This window comes from Schistocerca americana, chromosome X, assembly GCF_021461395.2.
Source record: "Schistocerca americana isolate TAMUIC-IGC-003095 chromosome X, iqSchAmer2.1, whole genome shotgun sequence".
NCBI lineage: Eukaryota > Metazoa > Arthropoda > Insecta > Orthoptera > Acrididae > Schistocerca > Schistocerca americana.
Window position 1 is genome coordinate 728562294 of NC_060130.1, and position 24062 is coordinate 728586355.

General features: G+C 38.6%; 1 protein-coding gene across 2 annotated transcripts in view; it reads left to right on the forward strand.

Annotated features, from left to right (window-relative positions):
• The window catches only part of LOC124556848, a 332788-nt gene that overhangs the window by 231749 nt on the left and 76977 nt on the right, over positions 1–24062 (forward strand). For both annotated transcript variants that reach the window (XM_047130867.1, XM_047130868.1), the window contains 2 exons: positions 11894–12224; positions 19059–19163. In XM_047130867.1, coding sequence (XP_046986823.1) covers positions 11894–12224; positions 19059–19163 — 436 coding nt within the window. The remainder of the gene's footprint in view (positions 1–11893; positions 12225–19058; positions 19164–24062) is intronic.

The window sequence follows — 24062 nt, forward strand, 5'->3', positions numbered from 1 at the left end:
TGCGGAACTCATTAAGATCCCAAGTTCTGATGTTATTGTTTGCTCATATTTGCACAGGACTAATTACATCTTGGGCTTGATAGATGTTGTTTGTGAAAATTACCTGTTACTACAGTTTGTTCATTTTGTAATGTCACAAAATTTACTCAGAGGGTTTACAAATGGACATTGATATTTTATTCAACATACAACAGTTCAAGGCAGTAGACACTGCCTCTAGAAGTACCTGATTGTTTCTAGAATGAGATTTTCACTCTGCAGCAAAGTGTGCGCTGATATGAAACTTCCTGGCAGATTAAAACTGTGTGCCAGACCAAGACTCAAACTCGGGACGTTTGCCTTTTTCAAGCAAGTACTCTACCGTCTGAGCTATCCAAGCACGACACGACCTGTCCTCACAGCTTCATTTCCACAAGTACCTCATCTCCTACCTTCCTAACTTCACAGAATCTCTGCTGTGAACCTTGCAAGACTAGCACTTCTGGAAGAAAAGATATTGCAGACACATCACTTAGCCACAGCCTGGGGAATGTTTCCAGATTGAGATTTTCACTCTGCAACAGAGTGTGAACTGATATGGAACTTATGGTACTTCCTGGCAGATTAAAAGGCATATGAAAGGCAAAGGTCCCGGGTTCGAGTCTCGGTCCGGCACACAGTTTTAATCTGCGAGGAAGTCTGATTCTTTGTGTTCCCTTAATGGTGTGAAGTAAAGAAACACAAGTGTATGTGCAAGTCAGCAACATAAAGCACAATACAAAGAAAGTGAAAACAGTTACTACTTGTGAAACAGTTTGAATGAATACAGTAAGAAGCTACTTAGTGGGACACTGCTCATAAAAATAACAAGACTGTCATAAGTAACTAACCTTGTAAAACATAAACAATTGGGGGACCACCCCAATTAGGGGAGCTACACCACAAACTTCCGCTACAGTAAAGGTGTGGTAACTGCCAGAAAACCTTTCAACTTGGATTTGAATGCTTGGGGTTTCTCATTTTCTTTGCCTTAGTTCTGCTGAAAGCCTATTGAAAAATGAAAGATACTAAATAGCACAGATCTTTCTGTATGGTGCTTAAGGAAGTGTGTATTGTTTTTCTATCTTGAATGGCTGTTGCAGTTTTTTTTGAATGAATCAGTATTGTTAGCAACAAATTCCCCGATTGGAATGTATATGCAATGGTGGCAGAGGAAGAATACTGAGGCACCTGAACAATGGTCAACATGAAGTTCGTGAAATGAGGCCGCACATCTGCCTGAATAAATGTTAGTGATTACTTTATTACCTCTGTGATTTACGTTACTTTCTACATCTTTCACATTAACACTTGTCATCTGAAAAAAGAAAAATTTGTGGATGATCTGTTATGTGTAGTGGCAGATTATTTATATAGATGAAGAAAAGCCATGGATCCTGAGCAGAACCCAGGGGCTCCAGCTCATAGTTTCAGATTTGACTGAAATTCAGTACACTGATTCTACCATGTGTGGAACACTCATGTACAAAGTATTAGTTTCCCCTGCCAATTAGTTCCAGAATTATGACTTGTGAAAGAAGGTGGCGTGACCCGGAAATTGCAACCCCGCATCTGGCAATCTATCTTCAGACCCAACTTCAGGTCTTTGGAACCATTCCACACTGTCCAGTGAAATTTTTACAACCCAGTAACATCCATTTAGAGAACACACTCCATGAATCAAAACACCAACAACATATTTCTGAAGGGAAAATAAAAAATTCCAAAATGTGATTAAAAAATTGTAATATGTTAAAAGGTACATATTGTAGGTGCCTTCTATGCCAAATATAATTCACTCAAAATGGGTATAAATTTTTTTGTGGTAAGCTTAATGTGGTCTAAACACACACAGAACTCATCATGCCCATATCAGTCACAAAAACTGAGTTACATGCACACGAAAATGCAAAAATTTGAAAAATTACCTGAAAAACACTGATTTTCGAAGTGTGGTAGCACAAAAGGGACAAGTGGTATCCAAGCCAAATTTCACACACTGCATAAGTAGACCATAATGATGTATATGTCAAAATTTCAGCATATTATTGCAAGACATTGTGTATGTGCTGAACACTTTTTACACTGGTAAATTTTTTGTTCTGTGGAAGTGTCTATTTGTGGTCTGTAACAATAGTGACAGTCCAGATAATTTTTTTGGGCAATGCCCCAATACCCACAATAATGCTATTAGAGTATCTGTCCTTGCTGTAGCGATGACCACCTGAGTTAAGTCTCAGACCACTAAGGAATTATGCCTCTTTTTGTAATTAATTGGAGATTCATGTTAAAAAGTGTGGGAACTGGTGAGGCTATCCCTATTTTTGTTCTACCAACCTCTGTGAATTTACTTACAGACCTACTTCATGGATGGGTCCCAACCCATTTCCCAAGAAATTCTAAATGTATCCACTGGGAACCCTTGGAATATTATCTTGCTAATTGTATCTACTTGAAATAACATAGCTAAGGAGGTTTTGAAAACTCATTAACAATTCCGACAGTGCGTAAGCATTCACTTGTCACAGTATCTGTCAATAATGGAGATGGTTGTGATAGTTGTGAAGTAGTAATGACCATCTCTGAAGCTGCTGTGATGTTCGTTAGTCATTTTAGCACAGAAAGGCATTTATTCTAACAAGAGTTTGTCGCTTGTAATCTGTTGGTATTTCATGCTGTACAGATAATTGTGAAATTTCTTCATTCCACTTATAATATTCAATGCCTTCTGTACTATCTGCGATCGATGTGAGGTGGTTTTATTTCAGTGTCTCTGATGTGAATGTGATTGGATTCTGTGAAGTGTCCGATTTCTAGAGGGATAGTAGCATCCGGGTACCACACTGTAACATGTCCATAGCATCTACTAGTGGCTTCCCTGCTGCAAAATGGCAAGGCAGCGTGCTTGCAGCAATTATTACTTCAACTTCTGTGTACTCCAGCACATACCTGAGGCCATATAAATAGAACTCCTTCTCTGTGTATTGAAATTGGATCTATCAAGGAATTTGCAGGTTTTCTATCATTTGAAGACAAGTATCCCAGGTTTGTGTATCATTTCTTCACAAAATATGGTCCATTTTTCCATAAAACATGGAATAATAAAGTGAGGTATTCCACAAGAAGTTCATTTGACCATCTTGTAATGATTATATTGTCTACATAGTTCACGTACCCTAATATTTGTCCAGTAATCTGTTGTAGATATTGCTGGAATGTTGTCAAGGGCACTTGCTGCCCTGAATGAGAGATGGAGTTACTAACATAATGAACATAATGAACAGGATGTATAACAACCACATACTGCTGTAACTCCTCATCCAATGATAGCTGTAAATGTGTGTCGACGTAGTTCACATACCCTTGCGTTTGTTGTGTAATCTGTTGTAGACATTCTATTTTTGAACATTTTTCCTGCGGACAGTCTTGACAATAAATCTTCATACCATAGTGTAGATAGTGCTACTCTGTGATCATGAGTTTAATGAGCTTTTGAATCTCCACAAATGAATTAGGTTCCATTTGGTTTCTTAATTACAATCTTCTAAGGGACTAAATGATTAGAATTGTTTTGTCAAATTACTCTAGTTGCTTCTGAGAAGTCTGCTAGTTTTGCATTAGCTGCATCCTTTAACATGAATGGGATGTTTAAGTGCCTGCAAAACTTGGGCATACCTCAGGTGTTTTTATTATGTGCACCATGTAGATGTGGTGTGACCTGGTTCTAGCACAAACAGCTCGGAGGACTGCTGACATAGTGTGTTCAGTTTGTAGTGCAAAATAGTTTCTGGAATCATATTTATTCCTTCACACATAGATAATGGAGAAGCTTTGGATGTATCCATCCTGAATATATTTCGCAACATGTGCTGGTTCAATACTGTTAATGTGATAGAGCACTAGACTGCTGTGTATTTCACTTTGAGTACAAGTTGTTTCACAGTGGAAGATCGTAACACTGTCCCTCCTTTCAGTCGTCGTGTGAATGTTGAAATGGCAGATATTGAGATAACCGATCGCAGAATTGAAAAGCAGCTGCAATCACTTAGTGGAAAGGCTTTAGGACCAGATGAGATACCTATAAGATTCCATAAAGATTATGCAAAAGAACTCACTCCCCTTCTAGCAGTAATTCATTGTAGATCGCTTGAGCAACGAAAGGTGCCTAACGACTGGAGAAAAGTGCAAGTCATTCCTGTTTTTAAGAAAGGCCGTAAGACAGAACCACACAATTATAGACCTATATCGTTGAGATCAATCTGCTGTAGAATTATGGTACACGTTTTATGCTCAGGAATTATGACGTTCTTGGAAAATGAACTGTTTGTCTATATAAGTCAACATGGATTCCGCAAACAGAGATTCTGCAAAACTCGGCTCGCTCTGTTCCTCCATGAGATCCACAGAACAGTCGATAATGGCACTCAGGCTGATGCTGTGTTCCTCGATTTCAGTAAGGCATTTGACACCGTCCCGCATCGCCGTTTAGTGAAAAATATACGAACTTATGGAGTATCGGAGCAGACCTGCAATTGGATTCAAGACATTCTTGCAGATAGAACTCAATACATCGCTCTTAATGCAACTAAATCGACAGATGTAAACATAATATCCAGAGTACCACAGGGAAGTGTGATAGGACCGTTGCTGTTCATGAAATATATAAATGATCAAGTAGAAAGCATTGGATGCTCTTTAAGGCTATTCACAGATGATGCAGTTGTTTATCCAAAGTAGCAACGCCAGAAGATAGAATTTTCAGAATGACCTGCAGAGAATTGATGAATGGTGCAGACTCTGACAGTTGACCCTGAACATAAATAAATATAACATATTGTGCATACATAGGAAAAGAATCGACTACTGTACAGCTGCACTATTGATGACAAACAGCTGGAGACAGCATCTGCTGTAAAATATCTAGGCGTAACTATCCGGTGCGACCTTAAGTGGAATGACCATATAAAACAGATAGTGAGAAAAGCAGACACAAGACTCAGATTCATCAGAAGAATTTTAAGGAAATGTAACTCATCCATGAAAGAAGTGCCGTATAAGGCACTTGTTCACCCGATCCTTGAATATTGTTCATCTATCTGGGATCTCTATAAGGAGGGGGAGAGAAGATCTAACGAACGAAGAGTGGCGTGTTTCACCACGGGATCATTTAGCTGGCGAGAGAGCATTACGAAGATGCTAAACAAACTCCACTGACAGACGTTACAAGACATACATTGGCCATCACAGAGAGATTTACAATTGAAATTTTGGGACAGCACTTTTCGGGAGGAGTCAGACAACATATTACTTCCCCCCACATACATCTCGCATGTTGACCACAAGGAGAAAATTCAAGAAATTAGAGCCTATACAGAGACTTACCGACAATCATTCTTCCCACACACTATTCGCGAGTAGAGCAGGGTTGGAGGATCAGATTTCCACAAAATACTACTAATTCCGTTGGAAATGCTTTCTGTATAAGGTAAAAAAGCTTTAGACTTTTGTTCCATCTTGCTATTGTTATCACTCACCTTGTATGGTTGGTCAGTAGCGAATCACATGTATGATCTGTCTTTCACTACAACCATTCTGACAAAAGGTGATTACGAGATGAGTGAACTCAGTTGACCCAAATTTTGGGGTCTGAGATGACTTGGGCCCAGTGAACTAAGATACAACTAATTCTTTACTCACACGAAGTGTTAAGTGCTGTCGACAAGCGATTTCAAATTGGTTCTGTATTTCTAGGTTGCTATGGACACCGTACCTCACAAGCAGCTTGTAATCAAAATGTGTGCTTATTGAATATTGTCTCAATTATGTGACTGGATTCATGGAACTCATGGTTTGTAGTAATTGACAGAGTGTCATAAAGTAAAACAGAAGTAATGCTATAGGCTCCCTGTTGTTCCTTACAAATATAAATGATTTAGTGGACAATCTGAGCAGCCATCGTAGGTTGTTTGCAAATGATGCTGTTGTTTAGCATCTAGTAAAATCATTAGAAGATCAAAACCAACTGCGAAATGATTTCGGTAAGATATCTGTGAGGTGCGAAAATTGGCAATTGTCCCTACATAATGAAAAGTGTGAGCTCATCTACCTGAACACTAAAAGGAATCCAGTAAACTCCAGTTGCATGATAAATCCTTCAAACCTTAAGTCTGTAAATTCAAATAAATACCTAGGAATTACACTTATGAGCAACTTAAATTTGAAAGAACACACAGAAAATATTCTGGAGAAGGCAAACCAAAGACTGTGTTTTATTGGCAGAACACTTAGAAGATGCAGCAGATCTATTAAAGAGACTGCCTACACTATGGTTGTCAGTCTTCTTCTGGAGTACTGTCATGCGGTTAGGATCCTTACCAAATAGGATTAAGGGAGTACCTCAAGAAAGTTCAGAGAAGTGCAGCATATTTTGTATTTTTAAAAAATAGAGGAGAAAGTGTCACAGACATGATACAGGATTTGGGGTGGCCATTGTTAAAACAAAGGGAGTTTCTTGTTCTGGTGGAATCTCATCACAAAATTTCAATCACCAACTTTCTCCTCTGAATGTGAAAATATTTTGTTGACGCCAGCTTATATAGGGAGAAATGATGACCACAATTAAGTAATGAAAAATCACAGCTCACACAGAAATATATAGTTCTTCGTTTTTTCCACACACTGTTCAAGAGAAGACTAACAGAGAATTATTGTGAAGGTGGTTGGATGAACACTCTGTCAGGCACTTAAGTGTGATTTGCAGGGTAGCCATGTAGATGTATGTTTAGATTGTTAAACAACAGTGTAGCACTGCCCTTATTTGCAGGTAAAATAATGATATCCAAAACCACTCCAATTGAGTGTAAAGCAGCCCTCTCAGCAGCTGTTATATTACTCTTGGGTGAATGTACCACAGTCAACACACAACACGCTTCCCTTCTAACCATCTCTGCATAATCAGAGGTAGTTTAAAAATAACTTGTTCAACAGAACTTATAAAATCAACAACACGTAAATGCTTGGGTGCCAGTGTAAAATTTAAACCTTTCCCTTGTCGTCATCTTGTTGAACAATGTTCTGTGTTTGTATTCAGTCACTGTTTTATCCACAACACACAAACAATAAAAATGCAAAGAAACATAAACATACTCTTGTCACAGTGTGATAGTTTGAAACCCTACTAAATAGTTGTTTATCTCCAAGGGACTTGAGAACTGGTTGGTAGGTAGGTAGGTGTAGAAAGGGAGATGTGACATGTTATTTCATATCAGGAACAGCAGTGGCTGTAAGTGAGGCAATGATCTGTTTGCAGTGGCTATGTGGAAGGTATATGCATCATCATCTCTGTAGGTGGTGTGGAAGAGAACGTAGTTGTGATGATATTGTGATACAGAGCAGTAGTGATCAGAAATGAGCTCTGTATACACACTTTCAGCTTGCCAGTAGGTCATATAATGTCATCGTATTTACCATTTCCATATGCGTGAAGACTTGATTCGCCAGTCTCTGCACTGCCTGTTAATAACTATAAACATGTCTCTTGAACCTTGTCAGGTTCAAGTGGAGACTACCGGCATAGAAAGGAGAGCAAGTACATGAATTTGTGAGTGTAACTGAGGACTCGTGGCATTGCCTATACACACAGTGGTTGAGAATGACAATTATCTATACATAGTCTAAATTAATGTTTTTCTGTCTGTATTTGAGGGGTGATCCCAGCAACTAATGTGGAGATTTCGATGTGATTTTCATTATTTTTGTGAATCCGGGATGGGTCACTAGTTGTTCACCAATACTGTAATACTGATTTGCTAGCAGTGAATATTATTCTGTTTGTACTTACATACGTAGATGTATATATGTACGTGCAAACCCCCCCCCCCCACCCACCCCCCCCCCCCCCCCACACACACACACACACACACACACACACACACACACACACACACACACACACACACACACCAGCTCGGTACCCAGAGTTGCCTGCTTATGTATCCATCTCTTACTCCCACCTCCCTCTCTGTCCATCTCCTCATTTCTCTGTCCATCTCCTCTTCCCTTTCCATCCGTCTCCTCCTTTTCCCTTTCCATCCGTCTCCTCCTTTTCCCTTTCTGTCCATCTCCTCCTCCCTCTATCTGGTCCATCTTCTCTTCTTCACACTCTGTCTGTCCAACTCCTCCTACGTCCTTCTCTCGCCACATAATCACCCCAATCCCAATTGGAAGTTGCTGGTTATTACACCCACCTTAGTATATATTAGCAGTCTCATTCCATTAATGTTGTACATGGAATTCTATCTTGCCCGATCATAGAGATTACTTTAAATGCCTGTTCCTAGCTGTGTTTGTTAAGACAAGCCTGGTGTCATTTAACAACATTTTCAAGTAATGTGACAACTTTTTGTTGTTTATTATCGGAAGTTCTAGACACTCTTGAGAGACAATGGTTTGCCACCTAGGCGTTTCTAGGAGATTGTTTCAAAGGATCATTAAATGCAAATAACGTTATATCATTATATTAATTTAATTTGTGAGCAGTATCAACATAAATTGACCTAAGTCAAAAGTATTTAACAGATCATTGTTGCTGTGAACCAGGAAAATGTCATAACATTACGCTCCAGACATGTTAAGCTTGTAGCTACACATGCCAGAGAAGGTACTGTCTTTTCATGTTCTTTCCACCAGCCAAGAATATCAGTTTTTGCCTCTGCAAAACAGTACCCGTGGTGTTTGTTGACATGGTCCACATTTCTTGCATACCTCTGGAATTTCAATGGATGTGGCTGTTTGATGGCCCGGATGTACTTATGTGTGAACCACAAATAACTGGAGAGAATGGAATCGTAATTTGTAGTAACATTCACTTATAATCATGTTACAGAGTCATAGAATAACAGGGGTATACAGTTGTGCACTTCCCATTCAGCAACATTTAGAGATCTTGTGGTACAAATGCAGTTAATCCTATCATTTCAACCATCCATGTAACTTCTGCATTGTAATTTAAGTATTATCATGCCATCATTATCTAATACAGGGCTCAAGTGATCATCCAGAAGTTTTCACCGCCAGAGAAGTACCGTGTATAGGGTTCGATAGTTGGCTTGTTCTAGATTATTACCAGCATTGAGTAACATGATAAGCTCGTTTAGTGTCTGCTCTATTTCACTAACAGTGGATACAGTCACTGTAGTGTAGGTTATTTTACATGCATCATCCATCCACATATCAGTTTGGAAAGAAGCTTTTTTTATTGGTAATAGCAGGAGTAACATGTGGAGACAGCACTTTTTTAAGAGCATCTGCAATAGACTTCACTCCATTCTTAAGAATAGTTGGATGAGGTAGTGTAGCCTTCACATCAATTTCACAACCCGCTTCAGCTGCTACAGATAACTAAATTAGCTATCTTTTAGAAACCTGAGGCATGAACCGTACCGATTGGTATGAGATCTTCGGAGCACTTGAGTGCCACAGACTCACAAGTAGTGTGCTTTTAACATGCAATACTTCACTAACTACAGCAATATCAGAGTGAATAAAGAATTTTTCAATGGAATAATGTAATTTTTTAATGGCCGTCGATGATGAGGTGGAAGTTGTGTGGGTTTTCAATAACATAAGTAAAGAAATTAGACATTTCTTTTTGTGCTGTGGCAGAGCTTTTTGATAAGCTATTGACCTATTATCTCCACTGTTGCGTGTTTAATAAAACACTGTTTCGGGATACCATCACAGGTACAACTATATTAGCATATTAGTGACATTAATCTGTGTAAACTGTGCTGAGCTTTGGCAGAGGTCACAAATTTCGACACTGTAACAAGAGAAGTGTAGATGTTAATCAAAACTCGCCACTGATGACACTACTGCACACTTTAGTAAGAGAACAAGTTCATGAGTAGGAAGCAACTGCAGCATGCCGGCCGCTGTGGCTGAGCGGTTCTAGTCCAGAACCGCGCTGCTGCTATGGTTGCAGGTTTGATAAGCTATTGACCTATTATCTCCACTGTTGCATGTTTAGTAAAACACTGTTTTGGGATACCATCACAGGTACAACTATATTAGCATATTAGTGACATTAATCTGTGTAAACTGTGCTGAGCTTTGGCAGAAGTCACAAATTTCGACACTGTAACAAGTGAAGAGTAGATGTTAATCAAAACTCGCCACTGATGACACTACTGCACACTTTAGTAAGAGAACAAGTTCATGAGTAGGAAGCAACTGCAGCATGCCGGCCGCTGTGGCTGAGCAGTTCTAGTCCAGAACCGCGCTGCTGCTATGGTTGCAGGTTTGAATCCTGCCTCTGGCATGGGCGTGTGTGATGTCCATAGGTTAGTTAGGTTTAAGTAATTCTAAGCGTAGGGGACTGATGACCTCAGGCGTTAAGTCCCGTAGTGCTTAGAGCCATTTGAACTATTTTTTAACTGCAGCACCACTATTTTTAGACCTGTCATACTCACAGAGCTATAGTGGAAAGGAGAGAGCCCAGTACAGCAGTGAAGTAACAGCGGCAACATTGGACTTGCACTTCTTGCTCCGTTTCTGATCTCTACGGAGCACCTGAGAGAGGCCTGATCAAAAAATCCATTTGCCTGTAGATACATGGGATTGTAAAGCAAGCAAATGATGTGGGCTGAATCAGGTGATTAGCAAAATGTGATCAGCAGTCAGCTGCCTGGGGTTGGTGTGCTGCAACTAGCCACAGTAATGAATTGCTGGAAACATGGCTATGGAAACCTGCAGAGAAGTAGTGACTTCCTCAGTGTCTTGGTAACAAGGGGCTAAGGTTTGGAGGGATGATATGGCTCCACTGTGGATGGGGTCACCATTGTTGTTTACCTGTGTGGGACTCCACTGTTGGTGAACTCAGGACTTAGTCAATTATACACCAATCACTTCCATCTTTGATGATAATGAAGCTTTCAGTACATTGCTGTCTGAGCAAGATTCTGTAATTATAAGTTTTGTTGACATTCACATTTTTACACCATCATATTAACAAATTCTGTGACTTATTATTTTTCAGTTAACATTGAGAATTGATGCTCATAAAAATTTGAGATCAGTAATGTGGAAACATAATTCAGGGATGTTGGCACATGTATATCATTGGCTGTGGTCAAGTATTGTATTCCAATTTATTTGTATGGGCTTCTAACAGTGACCATGAAGAGCATCCTTTGGATTGTAGGTAGAGAAAGAAGAAAGACAAGTATTACATGACCACTGTTTCACATTTCCTATAGTTTAAAACAGCAGATAAGTCTCCAAATGTCTATTTTAAAAAAAATTAGCTTAAAGAGCAAGAGCTCAATAAAACACACAATAAATTTCATGTCACGCACACCGCTTGGGTGGTAAACTGAAGATATCTTGTGACCTAACTATAAAATTGAAATATAAAATTAATATCCATAGGTAACTGTAATGTTATTGCAGTGTTTAAGCTGAAAGGCAGGAAGCACAACAGCACTGCTTATCATTTCAGTGAGTGAATTTTAATAGCAATGGAATGGAAATGAAGTCCCATGCTTCTTGACAGGGCGTAGGGGAACGATGCGAGAGACCTGCAGCACCGTATTTGGCCAGGTCCTAATGGAGGTGTTTTGCCATTGCCTTCCTTCAACTGTAATGGGGATGGATGATGATGATGATGATGAAGATGACACAACATCCAGTCATCTCGGGGCAGGTGAAAATCCCTGACCCCACTGGGAATTGAGCCCGGGACCTCATGCTCGGGAAGCGAGAAAGCTACTGCGAGACCACGAGCGGCAGACTAATAGCAATAGTTACCCAAATAATTTCATTAGAATAAACATTACGTTTATTACCAGTAGCATTGTATTGTTTGTTTTTATTTTAGGTAGCTCCTGGTGTACCTTGCCATCCGATGACATGTCATCCTGCAGGGGTACTACAAGCGCCACATTCTGTTCCTGCACCAGGTGCACAGTCAGCCTCTTATCCTGTTGTCCGGCCATCTGTAACACCTGTACCAAAAGTCGATAGTCTTAACACCACGCCAGATGAAGTACACGCAAGTGACAACAAAGTATCAGAAGGAAGTGGGTACGATACTCCTCAGCCTCTTCATGACATCGCAGCAGAGCGTCATAGTACACCAAAGAAAGATCTACAGAAAAAAACAGAATTACTGAGTCAGAAAATTCAAGCACAAGTGCTACACACAACAGGTGAGATTCGTAACATTACTTCACTTTATTCATATGACACTGAAACATTATTTTCTCTCAAGTTAGTGAGCTCAGCTGGTTTTCGGTATAGAACAGTGTGCATTGTTATTACTTAGCACCACTTGACAGGAATTGAAGCAAGTTATTTTTACTGTTAACTTATTGCTTTTACAAAAAGACACAGAAATAAGGGCCATCCTTAGGAAATTTAAGATTTAGTATATAGAAAGACTGACCAGTAATGAAAGCAGTGCATTTGGCCAAGTATTATCTCTGGAGCTAGACAGACGTGCGTATATGAAGCTCTCGCTAAGTTAAGTGATTAATATTGAAATAAGAGCTAATTTAGTTAATATTACATTTTGGACTAGTGTATATACTTCTTCCCTAGGCTATCTATTGAAGGTTTCACTTTTCTGACCGTATTTAGATAAAAAAGGAAGTATTTCGTAAAAGGCCGGTAGTTGCTGGTTTTATTTAAGTTTTTTAGGCGTAAATTTCGCGAGAGTGTAGATTTTCATTTTTGACTAGAGTTATCGCTTCAAAGTCAAATTAATTCATGTCGATCATACAGAGCTAGGTAGTTAAAACTTTCAGAAGTAAATTTAAAAATTTGTTTACATCAGTGTTTATTTACGAATTAGTAGGCTACAGGTTACGAAACTACTGTGGTCTTGTGCCAACTTATTCTCTGCTTTTGTGTGAAGTTTGTCTATCAAACCATGTGTGACAAATGTGGTGGTTACTGTAGAAATTTGAGAGAGGGAGTGTTCTGTGTAGACTGTAAATTATGGTTTCATTGGGGCGAATGTAGCGGCGAGGAAACGAGGGTAGAAAATGAGGCTCTTCCATGGCAGTGTAGGTTATGTAGAAAGGATAGAAAAATCGCTGAACAGGAGGCAAAAATTTGTGCCCTTAAGGCAGAATTAGAAAATGCGAACTTGGAATTATCTAGGTTAAGAGAGGAAAATGAGACTGGGAACTGGGAAAAGGTAGCAAGCAAAGGGTGAAATAGGGAAACACTTGAAAAAACTCCAGAAATTCAATTAGTAAATCAGTTTGGCTTGCTATCTGAAGTGGAGGAAGGGCCTCATCCAGATGTAGTTGAAAATAGGTTGAAGCAGAATATTAGCTTAAAGAAAAATGACAGGTCGGGACCAAACCAGAATAGGAAAAGAAGTAGTCTGCTTATAGGCAGCAGTCATGGGAGCAGTGTGGGCCAGCAACTTCAGGAGAAATTAAGTGCAGGGTACCAGGTCACAAGTTTTGTGAAACCAAGTGCTAGCCTTAGCCAGGTGACAGAAAACATAGATCAGCTATGCAGCAACTTTGAGAAGAAAGATCGGGTAATTATAGTTGCAGGGGCAGGAAACAGCCTGGCTATGAATCCAAGATACAGTATTAGGAGTGACCTGGATAAAATAGGAACAGAAACACAAATGTGGGGTTTGTGAAGGTCTTTCAGCGCCATGATCAGCTCTGGGTAAACACATGCTGTAACGCATGTTAACACTGAGCTGAACAGGATGCTCCAGACACCGGCAAAATCTCAAATACGTGTTGTTCCAGAAAATGCTATTGGTAGGTGGAGATACACTACACATGGCCTGCGCCTGAATAAGTTGGGGAAAAATAAGTTAACTTCTCTATTAGCAGAAACTGTAAGGGGGCCCACAGTCACACACGGGGGTGATCCCTGTGGTTAATGGGTCCAAGCACACAGATTTTTTAGGTTAAAGTCCAGACAGACAATCAAGATAAATAGAATAAAAGAAACTTCATGTAGAGTAAATAGGGGTAAAGCTAAGGGCAGTATCATCCTACTTCATCAGAATATCAGGGGAATAAAAAATAAAGTAGATTAGCTATTAGTGTGTTTAGATGATCTCAAAAATAAGAATGAGACTGATATACTCTGTCTGTCTGAACACCATGTAACTGTGGGCATAGATAGTGTCAGTATAAGTGGGTATAATTTAGCATCTTACACTTGTAGATCTAGTATGGATAAAGGAGGAGTTGCCATTTGCATAAAACAAGGCTATAAATGCAAAACGGTACAAGTAAGAAAATTTTGTGTTGATCAGCACTTTGAGGTTTGTGCATGTGAACTTCGGCTAGATAATGTAGTATTGTTATTAGCAACAGTGTACAGGTCCCCATTAGGAGACTGGGAGCAATTCATAAAAAAAGTTTGACTCCCTATTATGCAGTCTGTCGGACAAAAAGAAGAAGTTATTAATCTGTGGTGATTTCAATGTAAACTTTCTAAATAAGTCTGAGAGGAAAAGTGAACTAGAAGTGTTATTAACAACATATAACTTAGAATCAGTGATCAATTTCCCTACGTGTATAGCTCAAGACAGTAGCACACTAATAGATAATGTATTTGTACAGAAAGAGGATGTAAAACAATCATATGCTTTCCCTGTGGTAAATGGATTGTCAGACCATGATGCACAACTGATTAACTTACAAAAACTAACAGGGTGTACAGTTCGAAAACCATTAAGTAAAAGTGTAAGGTCGCCCAACCCAGTATCTGTAGAGCTCTTCAAAGAAAGCTTAAGAAATGTTAATTGGGGAGATGTAAATAATGAGCCAAATGCTAATGATAATTGCAACATATTTCTTGATAAATTTATATCCCTTTTTGAACATTGTTTCCCAACGAAAATTACTAAATGTAACACCACACACATTTCAAAGAAACCTCGGATTACTATAGGTATTAAAGTGTCTTCAGAAAGAAAAAGAAAACTTTATGAGACAGCAAGAACTAGTAAAGATCCAGAAGTAGTTTTACACTATAAAAATTATTGTAACATCTGAGAAAAGTTGTAAAGAAATAAAAAAATATGTATGTTAGAGAACAAATTAACAACTCCGGCAATAAAATCAAATCAATATGGAATGTTGTTAGAAGGGAGACAGGAAAAGTAATCACCGGGGTAGGTAGTTTTACTATTAAGGAGAACGAGACCATCCTAACCAATAGTACACCAGTAGATAACGTATTTAACAACCATTTCTTAAGTGTAGAAGAAAAAATTGGTGAGAATAGTTCGAAAGAAAAAGCCAGGCAGTACATGGAAGAGTCTGTTTTGAAAAATTTAGTCAGATTAAGTTTCACCTAACAACCTCTTGTGAAATAAGTGAAATTATTAAATCTTTGAAATATAAATGTTCTGTTGGAGTAGATGATATCCTTAATAAGATATTAAAACAATGTGGAGCAATTACAGCTGATGTTTTTAGTCACATATGTAATGCATCAATAACTCAAGGTATTTTCCCAGACAGGTTAAAATATGCCATTGTCAGGCTGCCCTACAAAAAGGGGGACACCACAGATGTCAATAATTATCGGCAAGTATCCTTGCTTACAGCATTTTCAAAGATCTTTGAGAAAGTAATGTACTCAGGAATGGTTAGCCATCTCAACAGTAATGGGATACTTAGTAAGTCACAGTTCGGATTTCAAAAATGCTGTTCCACTGAGACAGCAGTATACAATTTCACTGTCCACATAATAGAGTCTTTAAATAGTAAAATGTCACCAATAGGAATTTTCTGTGACTTGTCTAAAGCATTTGATTGTGTGAACCATGACATTGTTACAAAAATTAGAGTTCTATGGTATAAATGGAGTAGCATATGAGTGGTTTAAGTCATACCTACAGAACAGGAAGCAAAACGTTTCCTTATATGGGTAAAGTGATTTAAATAACCCCACTTCATCTAATTGGGACGAAATTACATTAGGTGTTCACAGGGTTCAATCATGGGTCCCCTTCTGTCCTATATATATGTATGTGTGAACAACCTCCCTTCCTATCTGAAACAAGAAGCTGAATTGGCACTGTTTGCTGATGATACAAGCATCATTATTAATCCGGTAAAAGAAACTCCAATTGAAAATGATACAAATAAGGTCTTTGGAAAAGTCATTAATTGGTTTTCTGCAAATGGGCTTGCTCTAAACTTAAAAAAAAAAAACACAGTACATCCAATTTTCTGCTGCAAAAAGTACAGTTCCTTCAATAAATATAACACATCAACAGAAGTCAATAGACAGGGTAGAGCATACTAAGTTTTTGGGTGTACACATAGATGAGAATCTTAATTGGAAAATTCATATTTTGGATCTTCTAAAGCAACTAGGTTCACTTTTGCAATCAGAATAATTGCCAATTTTGAAGATATAGAAATTAGTAAGCTAACACACTTTCACTCTCTGATGTCATACGTAATAATATTTTGGTGTAACTCCACATTTAGACAAAAAGTATTCACTGCTTAAAAGAAAGTGGTTAGAATAATGTGTGGTGTTCATAGTCGCACATCTTGTAAGCATCTTTTTAAAAGACTGGGAATTCTTACAACAGCCTCACAGTACATTTACTCACTAATGAAATTTTGTTCTCAACAATATGGACCAGTTTAAAAACAACAGTGACATTCATGATTATAATACCAGAAAAAAGAAAGACTTATACTATCCTTTACTCAACCTATCTTTGGCACAGAAAGGGGTAAAATATACTGCTATAAATATTTTCGACAAATTACCATATGAAATAAAATGTCTGACAGACGGCAGTAATAGCTTCAAAAATAAATTGAAATCATATCTCCTTGACAACTCCTTCTATACCATAGATGAATTCTTGGATAGGAATAAATAAATCTATAAATATAGTATATGCATTTTGTGCCATTTAAGGGAATGGGGTAAATAATAGAAATATTAATCCTTAACCCTGTATTGTAATATATATATTAAAAAATCTTGTTTCATATGTGTATTTCTTGTGCACTTGACATGTTCCACATCATAATGGCTACCGTACCGTGCGATTGATCAATGGAACACGCAACCAACCAACCAACTAACTAACTAACTAACTTTGTGAGTTAATGCAAATGAGTAGAAAAAACAGTCCTATAATGTTTGAATGCAGTATTAGTGGTGTGCTGGTTGACCCAGTCACATTGATTAAATATCTGGACGTAATGTTGAAATGTTATATGAAATGGAACAAACATATAATATGGTAGTAGAAAAGGCAAATGGCAGACTTCAGTTTCCTGGGAGAATATTAGAAAAGTGTAGCTTATCTATAAAGGAGACCACGTATAGAACAGTTGCCTGATCCATTCTTGAATGCTGATAAAGTGTTTGAGGTCAAATTAAAGGAAGACATCATAGGACTCGTACAGAGGCATGTAGATGGACATTGTTCCCTGACTTCATTTGTGAATGTAACAAAAAAGGAAATGACTAGCAGTGGTACTAAGAACCCTGTCGAGTACCATATGGTGGCTGATAGTGTTTGTATATGGATGTATATGTAGAGCATGATGAAACTGCAGTTTCACTTGACACGTTTCAGCTTAATGTCAGATGTCTGGCTGGTCAGTGGGCAATATTTTTTCCTTCTGAGCTCACGTTCTAGATGGATTCAAATCTTCAGTCTGCTTGTATCTCCTGCCTATACTTCCAATATGTTGCAGGACAGCCTTTGTGGAGATTGGAAACAAAAGACTGATGGTGCAGCAAATTAAACTTCTATGTCAGTTTGAAGGATGTGCTCAGTTGAGAAGTTAGTGTTTTCCATGATTTTCCATGATACAGGCTGCAAGCAGTTCATTTTGACCCGAGATATATAGACTGGTCAGATTGATGTAGTCATGTGAGTCTTTTACAGTGGAGCTTGATCTGTTTCCATGGTGTGGAAGAATGCTTCACTGCACAGATGGTAAGTTTGATGCTGCCCAGTCTATTTGTAATATAATGTTTTGATCCCATTAATTTGCCATCTGTATTCTGAGGGAGTAATATATTTGCAACAGGTACAATCTATAGTGCACAAATCAATGATGATGCAGGTATAATTTGCAGAGCAGAACGAGATTACTGTTCTCAAAAGGCTTAGTCCCGCACCAAAACTTGATCCTATCAAATCCAAATGGCCATAAGTGCAACACAGTGTAAGGTAACTGGTCTTGCTCCCCACTAAGCTTAGTGGCCTGTGAGGAGGTGACAGGAAATGGATTTATTGCCCATGCTATAGGCTCACTCCGTCACAGAATGGAAATGGCAATTGAAGTAAAGGCCTCTGAACAAGATAAGATGCGGTGAAGAATCCACGTGCTGTGCTACCTTTGGAGCCAAAAACATCTAAATAAGAACTGTCATTGTTTCTCTCTTAATTTCACATACTCTACAATACAATGTATTTAAGCAGTCCAGGTCTCTAATAACAGGAAGTAGGTGGCACAGGTTACCTTGCATGTTTCTAAAGTGTGTTTGCATTATACCAAATGTCAAAAAGTTAGTACCATTCAAATCACTGACAAAGTGTTCATACTATCATGAACAGTGTTTTAAACACTGTAGAATGACTGGTTCTTATGTAAAAGGTCAAGATGCTGAAATTTTGACTCCAGCCTTTAGTCTGTTCCGTCAAGTATACTTGGTGTTACAAGAAACATCAGTACACAATGAAGGCTAGGCTTTTGTGGCTTTGTGACGGCTGTAGTGCTGGTCAGCCAGAAGAATATTGCAGCCATTTTTATCATGAGGTTGAATTGAAGTGTAAAATCAATGTGTTACCATTACTTTCTGTGTTTCTAGATACTGTGTCACTATCTCACAGGTACAGTAAAGGTTAGGGTAGCTACTACAGAGGTACATGACTGGAATTTCCGGTATTCTGTGGTTAATAACAGAAGTTTTCTCTCTCTTCCTCTGCCTTCATTTCTTCAATTAGCTGTTATCTAACGAAAGTTGTCAAAACATGTCTATAGCAGCTGCTATTAATGTTGCAGATGGCAGAAGAGACTCAGCACCAGCAATAAGTGCACAGAGAAAGGGACGTTTCAGTGTTGTGACACATTCAACAGCTCCTTCGGGATCACAACAAAAAACGACAGGTGAGAAATGATATAGCTGGCTTTCTCCATTCAAGGGTATGTTTCAACCATAGTATATTTGCTAGAGCAGTTTCTGGTGAAAAATGTGTATATAAATTGACTTTTCTTTGTTTCTGACATATCTGTAACATAGTGTCACCTTTTATTTTCTTTGTCTTTTATATATATATATATATATATATATATATATATATATATGAGATAGTATTCCATACTGCTAATGCACCCACATTTATTGTTGTGTTGTGATGTCTGTACTAAAAAATTTTAAAATATAAATATTTTCTTTTGAAACTAAATAAATGTCAGTTGTGTGTGTGTGTGGGGCGTAGGTGGGGGGGGGGACAGTTTTATATATTCATTATTCATGGATGAATTTTGTTGAATACAAAGACTGCATAAAAATCTGTGACTCACTCTGGTCCGTGCCAATCATCAATACCATTTCCAGCCATGAATTAACTCATATCACAGCACATTAGCTGTGTGACTGGTCATGACTCTGAAACAACAAAATATTGGTGCTGCAAATCTCAGATGTCCCATCTCAATCCCCACTGCTGTCACTAATGACCCTCTTTTGGAAAGTCTTAGTAGAGTGTTCTTCTGTTTATTATTTAGTGTCCTTATATATAGCCTGGCATCTGACTGACTTGAATATACTTAGTGACCTATTGGTCATATCCAAATATCTCCTGTAAATGACAGTCTATACCATGCCTGTGGCTGCTAACTCATAGTAGAAATTCTTTATTCCTAATTTTCTTCTCTATTCTAATATTTCAAAGTATATTTGAAGTATTCTGCATATATCTTGCATCTATACCTTAAATCCTTGTAGATAAATTTATCATTCATCAACTTATCCCATTCAAAGTTGTTCATGTTAGCTAAATTTGAAAATTTTAAATCACCCAGCATTCTATTGTTACTAGCCGTTATATGAGGAATGTTGATGATAGATTAAGATAAATATTGCCACGTCGAAACCGCAGTCAAGTCAAAATCCGAAGGCAGAGTCTCCATTGAAATGCAACTCTTAGCACTGGAAGCACATTTGTTACTGACATCAAAATACAGCCAGAACAACTGACCACTTGGACAGCGAGTGCAGCTATTTATACAAACATTGAATATTCCAGAATATACAAATGTTACAAAATTAAGAAATTTAAACAACCTTCTATAAATGCTAGTTACTAAATAACAAATAATTATTAGTTGTCAGGTTTGAACTGCTGACCCACAGCACGCCAGACAGTGACACAAACCACTACACTACACTACACTACACTGCATACGCTACAGCTGGTAGCATTGCAGTCTCTCATTTGCTGTTTCAGAAGTTCTTATTTGAGCTGACTACGTCGCGCCGCATCTAGATCTAGATCTTGTCACTTGTCCTCTGTATACCAGCGCTGGTGGATCCTCATGTTCCAGTCATCTTGTTACATCAGTGGTAGCTCCTCCTGTCGAAGCATCATGAACGTTGAGTGAATCCTCACTTTCCTTCACTCTCCCATGGATGATCTGCACCTCTGGACTGTAGTAGGGCTTCATACGGGTGACATGGATGTGCCTTTATCTTCTTGACGAAGGGTTGTAATCCTGTCATCTGTGTTATTGGTCAAGCAGTGGAGGATATGATAGTGCCCAAAATAGCGCTTTAATAATGTTTTCAATAGTCCTACTTTCCGTAAAGTCATAAAGATCCATACCAAGTCTCTGGGCTGTACCTCCCTTGCCGATACTTGGCCTTATTGTGTTCGTAATCTTTCTCCCGGGCGTCCGGAGTCTATATGCATCTTAGGTCCTGGTGATAAAATGTTTCATGTAGTCATCCTTAGTATTGTATGGTTGAAACGGGAACAGTGCGTACATCATCTTTTCAGCCTCATCAGTAAGGGGCATGAAGAACGTTGTGAAACCTGTAATGTCTTGCTTCACTGTGTTGAATGTGAACGTCATTACATTAAGTATTGTATACCAGTCTCTCTGTTTGATATCAACATATGTCGAGAACATACCTGCCAATGTCTTATTAAAGCATTCTTTCAGGCTGTCACTTGACGGACGGTAGGCAGTTGCCATCCTGTGGGTGATGCTGCACTCTGAAATTATCACTGATACTAGTCTTGACTGACAAGCTTTTCCATGGTCAGGGATTGTCACAAGTGGGTGCTCTGTGCTTCAAAATGATGTCTTCTACAAGGAATGTTGCAATTTCTGTACCTTTGGTAGTCAGCATAACTTTACAGACAGTGTAATCAGTGCAGACAATTGTCCATCAATTCCCATTTGTTGACTTCTCGAACCTCCCCAAGAAATTGATTCCAGTACAGGTGGCATTGGTACTACATACCCCAGATGTAATTGAGGTATGTGCATCGATTGTTGCCTTTCCTTACAGTGGCTCATAGTGTCTAATAGATCAGCAGAGACCTGAGCATTTGATTTTGCCTAGATTTTCACAAATATCATGTGATCAGATGCTGAATCATCGTGGAAATACTTCAGGTGCTGGGCCACAGATGAGCTGGAATGGCAAGCAATCATTTCCACCCCATTGGATCACAGTTCCTCTTATACAGTGTTCTATTTATTAATCGGAATTCTGTGTTCACCATTCCTCTTTCTTCAAGGCTTATGTGATTTTCAGCAATTCTGGATTTTTCCCTTCGTATAGCAGCAGTGTCATTTAGTGTAGCAATGACTGAGATTTTGTCAGCACTGCAGTTTCCCGCCAAAAGGATAAAATAATAACAACACTTGAAATTTTAGGGCCTCTCACCAGTTGACTCAACTGATTCTATAGGCTAGTCATCTAACATAGAGAATGGTGATACATCACAGCAGTGAATGGTTTGCCAAATAAATATGGCTGGAACTTGTTGGTAGCCAAACAACCCGGACATATTCTTTTTCAGTTGTACAGGATATCTATTCTTGTCAGATCTAGCTCTAATGGGATCTCATCTGCTCTTTGGCTTGGAGACTGGTTTAACCCATCACGTTCATCTCTTGTGCAGTTATTTCTCATCTTTGTCACCAATACCTCTCTCAGTGCCTCGATGTTAATGCTTCTACTTATTACTGCAATTCGATCAGACTTCGGTCTGATGTCACTAACTCCAGATGGACCATCTCATGACCTCACTGTATAGACCTGTGAACTATCTCGTATATCTTGCATACTAGATGGAACAGTACTGTTGTGGTATGTTTTTTCAAGGATCTCAGTAATTCTAAGGAAGTATTGTCCACTCCGGATGCCTTGTTTTGTGATGTGGGTCTACCAGTACTACATCTGATTCTTCTCACAGTGTATCATCTCCCATCTCGTCTCCTCCTACTTCCCCTTTCTGTAATATTGTCTTCAAGTTTATTTCCTTTTATATATCCCTTACACAATTCGGCATTCCCTTCTTTGCTGAGTATTGTCTTGCCATCTGAGCTCTCTGTATTCATGCAACTGCTTCTCTTTCCTCCAATGATTTCATTAGTTTTCCTATAGATGGCATCTATCCTTCTCATGGCAATACATGCTTCTTCAGCTTTGTATTTCTCCTTTAGCCATTCTTTCTTTGCTGGTTGCACTTTCTGTCAATGTCATGGATTTCTGCTGGACTTTGCATTTTTCCAATTTAATATTCTGCTGCGTTCACTATTTCATTTCTCAAAGTTACCCATTCATCTTCCATTATATTCCTTTCCCCTGTTTCAGTCAACTGTTACTCTGTTGGTTCCTCTGAAACTCTCAACAACGTCTGAGTCATTAAATTTATCCAGGTCTCATCTCCTTAATTTCCTTTCCTTCTGCAATTTCTTCAGTCATTATCTGCAGTTCATAGTCGATAAATTATGATCAGCCTCCTCATCTGCCCCTGGAAATGTTGCAGTTTAAAACCTGGTTTTGAATTATCATACCATCATGTAATCTACCTGAAACTTCCTAGTGTCTCCAGGTCCCTCTCAAGTATACAACACTCTTTTACTATTCTAAAACCAAGTGTTTGTAGTGATCAGATAGTGCTCTGTGCAAAATTCTACAAAGTGACTTCACTTATTCCTTTCTCACAGCCACCGCTCTCCTGTAATTGTACAGTCACTTCCATTTCCTCGTATCACATCCCAGTTTCCCATCACAATTAAATTTTTGTTTCCCATAACAGTCAGAATTCTTTTTTTAATTTAATAAATTATCTGGTGAGCTAATAGCCTTGATGATTGGTCTTGGCTTTCTTTCTGGTTTGTCTATGATAATGTGTTCACATTAACATTACTTATAGTTCATGTGCGTTCTTATTTCCTATTCATTATTAGTACTGTTCCAGCGTTGCCCCTATTTGATTTCATTGTGATAACCTTGTACTCACTTTCAATGCAACCAGTGTAGAATGTGGATCAGCTGCATACGAGTTAGTGATGCCATGCTGCTGCTCTTCAGTTTGCAATTTAACAAAGTTTTTAATGGATGAGAACGGAGGGATATGTTTATTAACAGGTTAGGTTGTGAGTGAATATCAAAAAATCTCTAAAATCCATAGATTCTCATTTAATAAGAAATTTCAAAACCAACTCCAAATGCTATCATACTTGGAAGATTAAACTTTAATCGTATGAAAGTAAGCTCTCAAATTTTGATGAGTAATGTCAATGCTTAACTTTGCCTTTTGACAGGCTTCTGACCTAAAGTACTCAAAAGCAAATCAATTCTTAATTTGTCTAGTCCGTCCTTGTCACCTCACAATAAAAATGTACCACATCTAGCAACTAACGAACCCTGGGCACCAATCACCACTGGACGCAACACACACAACACAGAACTACCAGTGCCCAGTTGTAAGAGATCGCGCTCCCCCCTCGTCCCATCCCTCCCCATCCCCACCCACCTCCCTT